This window comes from Lynx canadensis, chromosome E3 (genome assembly GCF_007474595.2).
Source record: "Lynx canadensis isolate LIC74 chromosome E3, mLynCan4.pri.v2, whole genome shotgun sequence".
Classification (NCBI taxonomy): Eukaryota; Metazoa; Chordata; class Mammalia; order Carnivora; family Felidae; genus Lynx; species Lynx canadensis.
Genome location: NC_044318.1, coordinates 37,959,109 through 37,973,606, shown reverse-complemented (window position 1 = coordinate 37,973,606; position 14,498 = coordinate 37,959,109). Strand labels below are relative to the sequence as shown.

Below are 14,498 nucleotides of genomic sequence, written 5' to 3'. Positions count from 1 at the left end.
GTCGGATGCTCAACTGACTGAGCGCCCCTGTTCTCTTTTTTCGCATAAACCTATCTTTTTGAGGTCCACGATGGTCTGAAAGTGAAGCTATGCAGTATTTAGGGTGCTCGGATTTTAGAAGGCAGAGTCTGCAATCCTGCAGGGGATAAGATTTCCTTTTATGCCACTAAATTGCCCTAAAATAGAAAGGCACTGAGTTCCCCATATCCTAACAATTATTTTTCGATAAATGACAATCTTAAGCTCTTCCCTTGACAAGAGAATGCTTTTTTTGCATGATTTCTACAGGGTGAACTGCTTGTTACCATACAGACTTGTAAATATGTATCGAACAGGCCTTTCAACGCTGCCATCGTATAATTTACTGCTTTCTTTTAATTTTGACAATGAAACGATAGCAGTATGCGAAGTGGTTATTCTTCATGAAAGCTACATCGTGTAATTGCTATTATGAGATTTTACATGAATTGGTTATGCTTTTACCTTGAAATGGATTTTTTTTAATTTCCTGATTTAATGAAAAGTGACAGGAAACATAATTAAGGCAAAGAACAGAATCTGAAAATACATTATCTTGAAATATTTCACAACGTTAACTTTATTTATTAAAGAAGACATCTTACACCTACGTAGCATCTGAAATCAAGTGATTTTGGTGTGCTTTTCACCATGAATCACTGCCGACACGTGCTTTACTTAAATTAATTTCACGCGTAGAGAAACTGAGGTACGGAAGCAGCCTGAACATCTCTGCGCATTTCCCACGGGCCCATGGCAAGCATACGTGTGCCCACCACGGTTCGGGATGCCGTGGTCTGGTGCCGTGGTGGAGTTTCTGTGCACAGCCTGTCCCGTCTTCCCAGCTTACCCGTGTTGGGCGGCTTGGGAGGGCCAGGGAGCGGTGGCCACCACTGTCAGTCACCCAAGCCTCCCAGGGCAGCTGCCCAGGGAAGGAACGTGGCCTCTGCCCAGTCACGGCTTGTCCCGTGCAGCGAGGCGCCGGGGGGGGGGGGGGTGGGGGGTTGAAGGGGGGGCGCAGTGTGCGCACCCTCATCGCCTGGGCTCCGTGTGCTGAGCAGAGCCACGTGGGGGGTGAGCGGCAGGGGGCTTCATGCTCTCGGCCAAGGACAGTCTCTTCATGTACAACAAGGGCTCTGCCCCTGTGAGCTTGTCCTTTGTCCTCCTTGTAGACCCTTCCCAAACCCAACGGCACCCTCCATCAGACGGGCCGGCCAGATGGCGCAGAGCTCCGGTCCCTCTGACCGAGGCCTGGGTTGTCTCCGTCACATCGCCAGGGTGAGGAAGGGACGCTCAGCCTCAGACTGACCCTCCCGTCCCCCCGGTCAGTGTTGGCCCCGCCCAGGCTGCCATTAGCTCCCAGGGGCAAGGATGGTGCCGTCCCGGCCCCTTCTTGCCACCTGCTGGACTCACATGCATCTCAGGGGCCAAGCGACTTCTCCCCTGTGTGCGGTCGAACACCAGTTGCATCTGAGGCGCCGGGCACTGACCTCAGCCATCGCCCCTCCGCCACGGCAGGCCTCCGCTTCTATCAGGGTGACGCCCAGCTCCCAGGCGGGGGAGGGGTGAAGACACGGGGCACGTTTTTGGCTGTTGGCTGTAGTAATAGTCATTCTAGCCCCTGTGCACCCACCACCTGCCGGGCACGAAGAGATGCGTGTGTACTGACGCCATCCGTCTTCGCAGCAACATTCGGAGTTTGCAAGGGCCGCTTCCTTCCCAAGTGCGTCTCCGGCCCCCGTGACCCTACCCCCAGCCTCGAGGGGCAGCGTCAGCCCTACGGAGCGACAGGGGCCTTTCTCCCCATCCCTTTCCGTCCGGAGGGCGGTCACAGCTGGGATCCCTTTCCCTCCCGACCAGAGCACAAACCTGCACAGGCTCCGGGAGTCCAGAACCATCTGCAGCCCAGCATCAGGAGTTCATTCCCACTCCTTGTGGTGCCCCTCTGTGTCCGCAGTCTTCACAGAGATGAGAAAAATAACACCATACGAGTTGGACGGAGGGGCTAAGAGATGAAAAAATGCCTACCAGCCTATCGCCGTGCAGCCTTTGAGACATTTTTGCCTCAGTCCCCGTGTATAGTGCTTGGAATTTAATTTTTTCGAATGCCTACTTCTTTCTACTCCTACACAGGGGTCCCTCTGCCCACTCTCCAGTGGTACAAGGATGCCATCTCCATCGGCAAGCTCCACAATCCTCGATACAAAATGCTTGCAAGCGGAGGCCTGCGCATCCAGCATCTGCGTCCAGAGGACTCTGGAATCTTCCAGTGCTTTGCCAGTAACGAAGGAGGGGAGATCCAGACCTACACGTACCTGGACGTCACCAGTGAGTATTGCCCGTCGGGAAAGACAGGCCATCCGGGCTGGGCCCTCGGGCCAGGGCTTCCCAACTTTAGGCTGAGTAGCATCTGCTCAGGTCAGCGGGCAGGGCGCAGTGGCCACGGCAGGGGCCCCGTCTCAGGCGGAGAGCAGCCCATGTGCTAAGCCCCTCGGCAGCCCCAGCAGGTACACCCTGCCCCCACGTCCTGGTGCCCAACCTGCTCTTACACAAACCTTGATTTTTTGGCGCTCAAGCCGTCTTCTCCGCTGAGAAGTAGAAAAGAAAAATCTGCATTTTTCTGGACAGAACTGGAAGAACTATTCAGTGAATAGCTCATTCCTAATCTTTTTCTTTTGATCTCTTTCCCATTTTTTATATCCATTTTCTATTTTAGTTTTATTGAACAATTATAGTTCTTCTGTAAGTTTCTTTTATTATCCCATTAACAGAAATACTTTGGCACTCTGTCTTTGAAAAATAAAATAAAGGTAAAGGCTTTCACTGTATCTGTGGGTTTTCTTTTTCATCTCCACAGCTGTAATATTGTTCTTCTAAAATGAGGTGGAATTTAGTGATGATGGGATTATACCTTTCATGTTTGCCCTTTTGGAGGCAAAATGCTGATATCCTCAGGTGTGAGAGCCATTTGAGAAAGCAAATCGTGTCAGTATGCAGATGGCTCCTGTCTGCCAGAACGAATGAATTTAAGGAATCGTGTGTCCGTTTTGGTAGGGTAGGGACCACTTCCTTGAATCTTGCCCAGGGGTCAAGTTTATCCTCTGGTTTGGACGACTGTAACAGTGGAAATAACAGTGGGTACTTAAGCCAGAAGCTGAGTTTTGATCAGTTAGGATTATTTAAAGCACATCTTAAAAGCGCCAGCCGGGAGCTTGTGGGGCTTTTCTTTTTCTTTTTTTTAGCCTGCATTTTAATTTCAGTGTAGTTAACCTGCAGTGTTGTGTCGGTTTCGGGTATACGGTACATCGACTCTACGATTCTGTTCCATCCTCCGTGCTCATCACGATGAGTGTGCTCTTCATCCGTCACCTGTTTCCCCCGTCCCCCGCCCCCCCTCCCCTCCGGCAACCACCAGTTTGTTCTCTGTCCTTAAGAGTCTGTTTTGAATCGGTGTTTTCGTATTCTTGGGGTAAATACCCAGGAGTAGAATGACTGGATCACAGGGTAGCTCTCTTTTTAACTTTTTGAGGAACCTCCACACTGTTTCCCACAGTGGCTGCACCATTTGCATTCCCACCAGCAGTGCGAGAAGGTTCCTTTTTCTCCACATCCTTGCCAGCACTTGTTTCTTGTGTTGTTGATTTTAGCCGTTGTGACAGGTGGGAGGTGATGCCTCGTTGTAGTTTTGTTTTGCATTTCCCTGATGATCGGTGACGTTGAGCATCTTTTCATGTGTCTGTTGGCCATCTGGATGTCTTTGGAGAAATGTCTGTTCATGTCTTCTGCCCGTGTTTTTAATTGGATTATTTGTTTAATTTAATTTAATTGGATTATCTGGTTTTTTGGTGTTGAGGTGTAGAAGTTCGTTATATATTTTGGATGCTAACCAAAATATCAGTTATGTCATTTGCAAATATCTTCTCCCATCCAGTAGGTTGTCTTTTGGTTCTGTTGACTGGAGCAGACTTTTTCTGTAAAAAGCCAGATAGTATTTTCAGCTCGGAGGGACGTGGTCTCTGTCACAGCCACTGGCTTCTGCTGTAGTGGCGTGGGAGCGGCACAGACAGTACTGAGCAAATGGACCTGGCTGTGTTTCAATAAAACTTTATTTATAGAAGCAGGCAACAGGCTGTCGTTGCCTACCTTTCTCTAGTGAGAGGCTTAGGACACATTCCTTAATTCTCAGCCTCAGTTTTATCGCCAAAATTGAACCATCTCAGCCAAGTTCACAAGGTTCCTCCAAGGATCAGATGGGAAATTTAGATGAAAAGTGCTACCAAACTGGTTACCATGGCAGCTGGGGATTGAACAATAAATACACGATAATGATACTGCTACATTCTCTGTTTTGTAAGTACACGGTTTTGCAAAATAGGCTTTTATTTCCAAATTAAAACCCTTTTAGTGAAAAGAAAATATAGTATGTAAAGCAATCAATATTTATTCGTTCATTTCACAAACATTTAATTTAGCATCTCTGTCAGGCACTTGGGTCTGTCAGGCTCGGGGATGGAGCTCTGAGGAAGACACGCGAGGTTCTCACCCTTCCAGGGCAGAGGTCATGAAGTGGGGAGACACGCAGGAGAGGAGGAGCGCATCTAGCCAGGGATGAGGGCCATGAGAGGAGACAACAGGCCAGGCCCATGGTGACCCGGGAGGCGCCTCTGAGGGCGCCCAGGGATCGTTCCCTGAGGCGGTGCGGGAGCTGAGGCCCGAAGGTGCAAAATCTTGGGGGATGTGCGCGTCATGGGGTGAGGGAGGGGACACTGCAAGTGCCTTCGAGGAACAAGCTTGGGGATACAGGAGCCAGGGGTCATGGTAGGAGGTAGGCTGGAGGGGTCAAGGGCCAAGGCCCAGCGGGAGGCTTTCCAGGGCCTCCGGCAGGGAGTGGTGGGGTATCCTTCATAGGTCCCAAAGGGCACCCAAGGCTGGGTGTAGAGCGGCCAGCTCAGGGAGGAGCGGAAGGCTTGGGCCCAGGTAGGAGGCCGCTGTGCTGTCCAGGTGGTGGCCCCACAGGTGCAAGGAAGCAGAGGGCTCTAGGCTACACTTTGGGGATGGCACCCATGGCACCTATGAGGTTCATAGGGACTCCCGCCTGGGGGAAGGCAGGACGGCAGCAGCATCTGCTTCCCCCCGGGAACCCCAGCCCAGGCTCCTGTGGGGCCCTCCCAGGGTTTGGGACACACAGATCCCTGCTCTTCGGCGATTTCCAGTTTAATCATTCTCCAAGTGGTACACAGTCAGGTGAGCCCTCGCTGAAGCCGGCCTGAGCCGCCCTGGCTGTCTCGGTCCGATTCCGGGCTCCTGAGAGCTGGAGACCCGTGCCGACCCCCCAGGACAAGAAGGCCCCCCAGCAGTTGGGCCCACAACACTTCCTGGAAATCCTTTACTGAAGGGCTTCAAGTCTGATTATTTCGTGAAAGTGTCATCTTGTGGTTAATATTTAACAGTCAAAAATTAGCTTTTTCTATTTTTTTAAAGAGTAACGAAGTCAAGCTTGTTAGATTTATCTAAATAAATGTCTTTCGTCTCATTACCGTTCTTCTGAAACAGCCCTTCCTGGGCCCCGGCACTTTGCCACCGCGTGTCCGTTACATCACGGACTGGGTTTCTCTCTGGGTTGTAAACACAGATCGGCAGCTCCTGAGGGACAAGTAACTGAAGGTTATAGTCACTGCTGAAAGGTTTTCATCTTTTGTCGCTGCAGTGCTGTGTGATTAGTCCTATAAAAATCCATATGGGCCACCCCCAGCAGGCGGGTCTGGGCTCGTCCGGGGGGCGCACCCTGAGAATGTCACTGTTCGCTCCCGCTTAGATGTCGCGCCAGCGTTCACCCAGCTGCCAGTGGACACCACGGTCACCGACGGGATGACAGCCACTCTGAGGTGCGAGGTGTCCGGGGCGCCCAAGCCCGCCATCACGTGGAGGAGAGGTGGGTAGCCTGCGCGGCCCCCACAGCCTGGCCACCGTGGGAGAGGAGCCCCTGGGCCAAGGCTCGTGTTCTCAGCCCCCTACCCCCACCGCCTGCCTTCAGTCAGTAAGGATGAGTAGCCGTCTGTCGAGCACCTGCTGGGTGCGGGTGCCGGGTGAGTAAGAAGGACAGTGCCCTGGAAGCTTCACAGAGCTTACGTCTCCAAGAGCAAACAGACTTTTTTCAAAATGTGTGAATATCGCTGTGTTCTGCCCAAGCCCTTCATAGGCCACCTTAGGCATGTGAGGGGCTGTCTGAAATATAGGTGCTGGATCTGGAGAAGTGCTTCCAGGACTCAGTTTCTCCATTTATGAAGTGAAGGCAATATTCGAAATGAAGAATAATACCCTTGTTTCTTTAAGAAAGAAAGGTGCCTAGGATGCACGCCTGAAACTAACAGGATATGGACATCATTTGTACCTGGTTTTAAAAAAGGCAGAGAGGGACGCCTCAGTGGTTCAGTCACTTAAGCATCTCACTCTTGATTTCGGCTCAAGTCATGATCTCACCATTTGCGGGATCGAGCCCCATGTTGGGCTCTGCGCTGACAGCATGGAGTCTGCTTGGGATTCTCTCTCCCTCTCTCTCCCTCTCCCCCTCCCCATGTGCATTCTCTCTCTCCCTAAAAATAAACACAAACATTAAAAAAAAAAAGCAGAGAAACCAAAGACTGGATTCTGCCAAGGCTCAAAGTCTGAAGCATTCATGGACAACAAGACTCAGAAGGACCTTCCAAGATCCCTTCCCTGTGTGTAATTTAGCAGAGTGACGTCAAAGGCAGAGAGCTTTACTAAAATAGAAAAGCGGAGAGAGGGAAAGATGGTTCTAGCACAGGCTCATCTGACACGTAACCCTCTCCATTCTACCTGTTTTCCATCCCCATGAGGAGGGGCATCATGTCATGGGCTTTCTCTGTGGTTCCCAGGCCCTTCCACACGAAGGCACACATGTCCCTCAGTGAACAGCACACATGATCCATTCTTAACAAATGTATGCTGACCTGTGCGGGTTCACACAAATGAGCTGGTCACGCTCGGAGCGCCCTCCTCTGGGTGAACCACATAGAGGCTTCTCACCTCTCCCAGCATGTGACTCCTGCACCCAGACCAGAGCTGTTACACATGCAGGTCAGTAAGCAAGAGGGGGTTCTTCTCTTTTATGTATACATTTTTTCTCCCAATTTAGAATGTATGATAGCTTTGTATAGAAAATCTGCAGATGTATACAGGTATAAAGAAAAGTCAGAGTCAGTCACCAAAGATAACAGTCGCATACATACATGGGCGTAACTGGTTTAACCCATTTTCTCAGTATTGCACAATTAAGATTTTCTTGGTCTCCGTCATCGTAAATAATGCGAAAGGAAACTGCTTTGGTTATTTTTGCACATACGGTTTCCACCTTATTTTGATTATTTCAAGTTATTTTCTTGGTTTTGGTGCTGACATTCCCGTTTCTCTACTTTTCTTCAGGAAAACATATTTTGGCCAGTGGCTCTGTGCGCATTCCTAGGTTTATGCTTCTGGAATCCGGGGGTCTGCAGATAACCCCCGTCTTCATCCAAGATGCTGGCAACTACACCTGCTATGCCACCAACACGGAGGGGTCCCTGAGCGCGTCTGCAGCACTGACTGTGTGGAGTAAGGACCACAGGCCACGTGGAACCTTCTGTTCATCATGGCTTAATCATCATGTCAGCTGTGCTTAGGGGATGTCAATACGCCCTTGGACTCTCTAATTTAATCAAAAGATAATGATTATTTTTACAACTAATTTATAGAAATCTGTTGAGTAATTAATTTTTCAGTTTCTAAAAGAATAATTAGAAAATGTATTCAAAGATTTAATGGGACATTTCAGGAGAGATTAAAGATTGACTGTTTAAAGTCAGTGGAGTAGGAAATATTATCCCAAACTAGCCCAAACAACAAAACTGATAGGTTGATTAATTTTATAAGCATTGTGTAAGAATTAACAGTTAAGAGTCAAGAGATAACATTTTATAGAAAGTATGTTTTTTCTGTAGTATCATTTTAACCAACTAAAACACTCTTAGTGTATTAAACGTGAGTGTTTTTTATATCTTAGGAGAGAATTGAAAATTTTTGATTTCTCCAGCTTTTTGTCTTTATCTGTAACACAGGTTTCTGAACTGGAGAATGATTTGTTTTCCAGACATAAGGATTCACTACCAAGTATCTCTGCCCCACCTTTAACTTCACTTCCTGGTGTACTTTTTCATCTCTGCTTCATCCATAATCTGTAGGACTAAAAAAAAATCGTTGTTCAAAAAAGCAAAAGATAGTGCTCACTGATCTTTGTAAAGCTTATCTCTATGAAGAGAGAAAAATTTAACTGGCATCAGTGACTCATTTGTTCAAACACCGTCCTTAAAGAGAACCTGAACTATCGTGCTTTATTTCATGTCCATTTGGTTCTCTCTGGTACAGTTTGTGTCCACTTTGAGAAATGACCCCTTCTAATTTATTTAGGTGTTATAAAAACACCAGGACTTTTAAAGAGGCACAAATTCGAATTCCCCCAATATTCTCCGGTACCAAAAAAGAGGTCTTGTCCCATCTCGTAGCCCACTCCGTTGACCATTTCTGATTTGTCTTGTGTCCCTAACATGTGAACCTGACATTTAACAGCTTGTGAAGAACTATGTCTGCGTCTCTATAGGTCACCCTCCAGAAAGTTCTGTAGATCTGCTAAGATACAAAACCTCGCAACACTAGAGTGATGGGTGTGCTCTCGGGGGGCCTGCAGAGCACATCCCACCCTTTACCTACTCTGTTGTGTGCGGTTGTGGGGGATTCCGCCCTCCCCCTTCCGCAGACACCCAGTTTAAAGCTCAGGTCTTTTTCGGGACACTGCACTCCAGGCGGTCAGGCTGGGCCCCGACCTAGTCTTAGGACTCCCATGTTCTGGGCTCTGTTCCTTGGGGCCAGAGCAGGGTCCACCTCACAGGTGCACGGTGGGGGGGTTCACCGGCCACAGGGCTGTCGCCGGGCCTTTCTCGGCGAGCCACTGCACTTCTGAGCGCCACTCTCTAGTCCTGGAAGCTGGGAGTGGTGCTGTCACAGACCCCACGAGGTTGTGTGAGCATTAAATAGAACAATACAAATGGAAGCACTTTGCAAAGTCATGACGTGCTGTGCAGACAGCAGAAATGACCAGAATGTTAATAATCTTGGGAAAGAACCACGGTTTTAACCTAAGACCGCAGAACCTAATGAATATTTGCATACGGTCTGTGTTCTCGTTGTCCTCAGGAGGGTTGAGAGGCTGGGGAGCGGCTCCAGAGGGGAGGGGAGGCCTGACTGCCCTGGCCGCACCGTGGAGAGCTTGCTTCCAATTCCCTGAGCGCTTCCATTTACGCTCATTTTGCCAAGATCAGAGAAAACTTGGAGGCTTTTATGTTAGGTGACCAATTCATTCCCCCCTGAGGGAGGAAAGTCTCAAGCATGTAATTCTGTCTGAGTTGTGACTTGTGTTTTCCCAGATCGTACGTCCATCGTTAACCCTCCCGAGGACCGCGTGGTGATTAAGGGGACCACGGCCACTCTGTACTGCGGAGCCACTCATGACCCCCGGATCACTCTCCGGTCAGTTCAGTCACTCACAGCATTTGGGGCTCATTCATGTTCTGGGAGCTTAGGAGATGAAGTTGAGATGCGAAGGGAGAATTTGGGCAACTTTGATTTCAGCCGCAGATCCCTGATTACGGCATCACACGGTCTTGGGCTCCATCATTAATCACACAAATCCCATTTTCCACTCCAGCCTTATGTATTATTTACAGTGAGCTATGTTCCACTCCGTGGCTTCAGTACAGCTTTTCATGATTTTTCTGCCAAGGTTAATACACTATCTGTAAAACGTACTTGTCAGGGGCTGATACTTAATGAGAGAAAAATCCGGACAGATCGAATAGGATTTCAGCAGCGTTTATGCTGGGCTGTGTAAGACTTGAGAGGGGTTCCCTCTGCTCTAGGGTGGTTTCATGGTCAGATGGGGAGTAAGGCAGACCTGTACCCAGAGGAAAGGTGGCCACGGTCACCTTGTGCATGTAGAGGAAAATGCACGTAAACACGGGAACTGGATGCCTTGAAGCCTCACTGAAGGGATTGTAATATCCCGTCTTTGTCCGAGTTCAGGCAGGAGGGTAATGATGAAAACTGTGCCCCTCTGGGGAAATGCAGGGCAGCAGACACAGGTGACTGGGTGGTGAGCTTCTTCCCAAAGAGCTGCCACCTTCAGAATAGTTTTTAATTTTCAGAACCAGCCCTGAAAATAAATCTAGAGAGAATGATACGGTCATCCTAGAATTTTCAGTCTGGCCTTAGCCCAGCCAGAAGGCACACATTTAGCCAAATGGATAGACTCAAGATGCCTTCCTTCCTTCTTGAACACCTCACTGTGAGCAGAGGGAGGGGCCTGCTGCCACATACATATTTTTTTTAATGTTTATTTTTGAGAGAGAGAGACAGAGCATGAGCGGGGAAGGGGCAGAGAGAGAGGGAGACACAGAATGGCAAGTAGGCTCTAGGCTCTGAGCCATCAGCACAGAGCTTGATGCAGGGCTCGAACCCACGAACTGTGAGATCATAACCTGAGCCGAAGTCAGACGCTTAATGGACTGAGCCACCCAGGCGCCCCTGCCGCATACGTTATTAACTGGATTCAGAGACTGAGCTGTTTGCTTACTCTTCTTGAGCAGACGTTTGGCAGATCGTGAGTTTCTGTGCTTTCACCTAGCTCTCTCGAGTTCCCGAGAGCTCAAAAACCAAGTTTGGTTTAGTTGCAAGAATGTCAAAAGGAAAACCCACCAACAAAAACTAACAGGCCAAAGATTACCGAGAGAGTCCATGGAGGCCGTCTTAAAGATGTTGCCTGGAAAAGAGCACATTCATTTCTAAATGGTTTGGGAGTAGGATTCCAGAGGAGGGAGAAGGACAAGCTGGTTTTCTGCAACTGTAAGAGCTCACCCGGAATCCCTCTGGACCTTTGCGGTTTTCTCGTAGCTTTTTATGTGTGAGTAAACAGAACCGGAGCCTCCTTCCGGAGGGGTTTTAGATGGCTCACTCTTGGGGCACTGCTCGTCCCAGGGTTCCTCTGCCCTGAGAGCACCGCCCCTAAGGGATGATCTCAGCCGAACGTCATACCCCAGAGCGAACGATGTATTCATTTCCTTTTTGGGGGACTACGTCTGTTCTGTCTCAGGGTAACTTCAGATAAGCAGTTTATTAATGTCTATGCTCTGTGCATATTAAACCTTTAAAGAGCTGGGTACATTTTGCAAAGCCGAGCACATTATTTTGGAAAGGAAAGCCAGTTATGTCCCGCTGTCCAGCAGTAAGTGGTGACCCCTGACCACTGACACCAAAGGCCGGCCAGGCTCTTAATTGATTCTACATTTGAAAAGAAAAATGTGCTAAAATTGTCATAACTAAAGAATTAAATGAGAAAGAGGTGCAGTTTTAAGAAAACAAGTTTATGGGGTGTGATCTTTTTCCAGGAGTTGGGTAATTCCCCTCTGAGGAGTTCTGGAACGGTCATTGCCCCCTATCCAGGCAGCACCCCTGTCCTCCAGGAACATTCCTGGGCAAAGTGCGAGGTACAGTGTTAGTAAGTGACGTGTGTGATCATGACACTGTACAGACTTCCCGTCTCGAAACCCAAAGGCCAGTTCGGTGTTCTCAGTGATCTTCACAGACCCATTTTTAACTTCAGCATCTGTTTTTGTCTTGTGGCCAAGATATTTGGTTGCTTTTCTTTATTCTTTCTTTTAGATATGTTCACATGTCATGAAATTCACCCATCTAAAGAGCACACAGTTCAGTGGCTTCTGGTTCATTCACAAGGCCGTCGGTCGCTCACGGCCCAGATCCTAACCCTCTGGCTTGATCCTAACTGGAGAGCTTTCCTAACTCACGACTCCCTGCTTGGCCCACAGCTACGTGTGGAAGAAGGACAATGCAATCATCACCCCATCTGGCAGTTCCAGGATCGTGGTGGAGAAGGACGGGTCCCTTGTCATTAGCCAGACGTGGTCGGGTGACATCGGAGACTACACCTGTGAAATCCTCTCGGAAGGGGGGAATGACTCCAGGACGGCCCGGCTGGAGGTGATGTGAGTGTTGCCGCCGTGGAGCGTTAACCACCTCCTGATTGCTTGCAGCGCTGTGGTCAGCCATCCCGAGTCCAAGTGGCTATTTTTAGCGCGTGTGATGCCACTTGGGTCCCCAAGCCAGCCGTCAGAGGCCATGGCCTCATGCCTCACAGGCATACAGGCTTACTTACGGGTTTTGTTGGAACCTGGAAATGAAAACATTCCACTCTTGGTTCAGATGGTTTGGTACTTGGTTTTCACCCTCCTATTATTACCTTATCTCCCCCGTTGGCACCATGTCACCCATTTACCGCAGCGCCCGTAAGCAACAGCCCACTTTGCCACGTGACGCCCACAGAACTCGGTGAGGAATGTCAGGCCAGCCCACTGAGGCCAGACCGTTCGGTGACAGCCAGGTACGTGGCACACTGAGGTCAGCACCGCCTGCCTCTCTGTGGGTAAACAGCTGCTTTCCGTGAAGTCTTTGGAAATCCTGGAAATGGCAAGCAGCTGATCGAGACCTCCTGGGGGTCCCGAGGGCCCAGGAGGGAAACCACTGCCTTCCTCCATCTCTGGGCCTCTTTATGCAGCTCCTCTCTGTTCCCCGGCAGGGGCTAAAGAGCCTGCTGACAAATTTCCTTTTTCTAATATGTAGTTATTTGTTCTTTAAGAATGGTGCCTCCCAGACAGTCCCTGAGCACAACCATACCAAAGTAAGATCTGCAAACAAAGCAGCAGGGCAGGGGCTCCAGGGGTGCAGGCCAGCAGCCCTGGCTAACGTGGGCCGTGCGAGGCCATTAGAAAAGGCCGTTTCAGAGGTTTTTCTTACTGGTGTCTGCCCACCTCAGTCCAGGAAGGAGTCTATAGACAGAAGCCACTCCCTGAACGCACAACATGAACAGTCTGCATACAGAGGCAAGCCTCTAGCCGAGGGGGTTCACGGGAGAAGGATACTTGCTAAGGGCTCAGCACATGGGATCCTGGGTGTGTTGCACACACGTGTGAACACATGAACAGATGGCAGCCTGGCCTAGCTCTGTTTCTGGGATTCCACGGGTTAATGGTGTTTAGCAGCTGGTCCAGAAGAGCCTTGAATTGTGCCTCCAGTACCCGGAAAGGCCTGTTCTCCTGCCTAGTTGGCATCTGCAGGGCGACTCCTTGTTCTCGTTCGTACGGTCGGTCACCTGCTGGGAGTGAAGGTCATCCCGGTTAGTCACCAGACAACGGGTGCCCCCAGCCCCCGGGTGGGCGGGATGTCTGCGGGGGTCAGGTGCTGTGGCCCTGCAGCTGTGTGAGTGTGCGTGAAGTGCCAGGTGTCCCCGCCCCACCCTTAGCCGCTGGACCTGCCAGCCCTGGGCCCTTTCTGCCCTCCTGGGCTCACCTGGTCCTCCGCCCAGGGCCTCGGGCTGCTGCGGCCGTGTTTTCTGCCATCGCCGTCTGAAGGGCCCCTGCCTCTTTTAGGGCTCAGCCACAGGGTCACCCCTGCGTGGGGACCCCAGGGTGCCTCACGGCTTCCCAGCATTTGCTTGGACTTTCTGTCATAGCACTGATCGCATGGGCTGCAAGTGCCCGTGTTCACTGGGCCTGTGCACCGGAAGAGTCTGTTTTCACGATGCTTTCACTGCTGAAGCAGAAACACCCGGATGGCAGGCCTTGCATTTTGAGTGGCTCACGATGCTTTGGGACACGACAGGGGCTCCGACGTCCGTGTCGGGTGGTTCACGCATGCATGAACGAATAAATGTGTGTAGGTTACCAGCCACCGGCGGGGCTCCTCCCGATTGGGCCCTCCCTCCGATGCTGACATGCCCGGGGCTTCTCCCTCCGAGCACACAAGCTCATGTTCCACTGCGGGGAGCCAGCCCGGCGCCCAAACCCCCTGTCGGATCTGGGCCTGTGTCCTTCCTCCTTCCATCATGTTGGGAATTGTTTTTTTTTTTTTTTTAATTTTGACAATATTGGGAGTACACATCCAGCACATTCACACGATCCACTGTGCTATTCACATTTTTAAAGCTACCTATGAGAACTCTTAGATCATCCGTCATTGGTAACAAATAAATGAGTGTTAGCATTTCATAAGGACTCTGTCAGCAGAAGCCAAAATTGCATGCTTCCAATGCAGGGCATGCTTTTTATTCTGCACTACCTCTATGGTCTACTGATTTGCATATCTTCCCTTCTATTTGCTTATTTGATTTCCTCTGAGTAAAATACATTTTTCAGCAAATGTTGCCATATCTATAAAATAATAGGCTTTCTGTAATGGTAAGACACCTCATCTCTAAATATAGAAATATTTGCAGATTTGTGATTCAAACCAATTGAGGTACAGCGGGTTACAGAACTGATTTGGAAGACAGCGGTTCCTTATGAATTGTGAGTGTAATAAAC

The 14,498-nt window shown here is 49.8% G+C and overlaps 1 protein-coding gene across 1 annotated transcript in view; it reads left to right on the top strand.

The window, feature by feature from the left end:
• LOC115503971 (protein sidekick-1-like) overlaps positions 1-14,498 on the top strand; it is a 351,671-nt gene that overhangs the window by 304,291 nt on the left and 32,882 nt on the right. Inside the window, exons 8-12 of the mRNA XM_030300558.1 lie at positions 2,152-2,346; positions 5,834-5,950; positions 7,462-7,629; positions 9,495-9,597; positions 11,949-12,125. Coding sequence (XP_030156418.1) covers positions 2,152-2,346; positions 5,834-5,950; positions 7,462-7,629; positions 9,495-9,597; positions 11,949-12,125 — 760 coding nt within the window. The remainder of the gene's footprint in view (positions 1-2,151; positions 2,347-5,833; positions 5,951-7,461; positions 7,630-9,494; positions 9,598-11,948; positions 12,126-14,498) is intronic.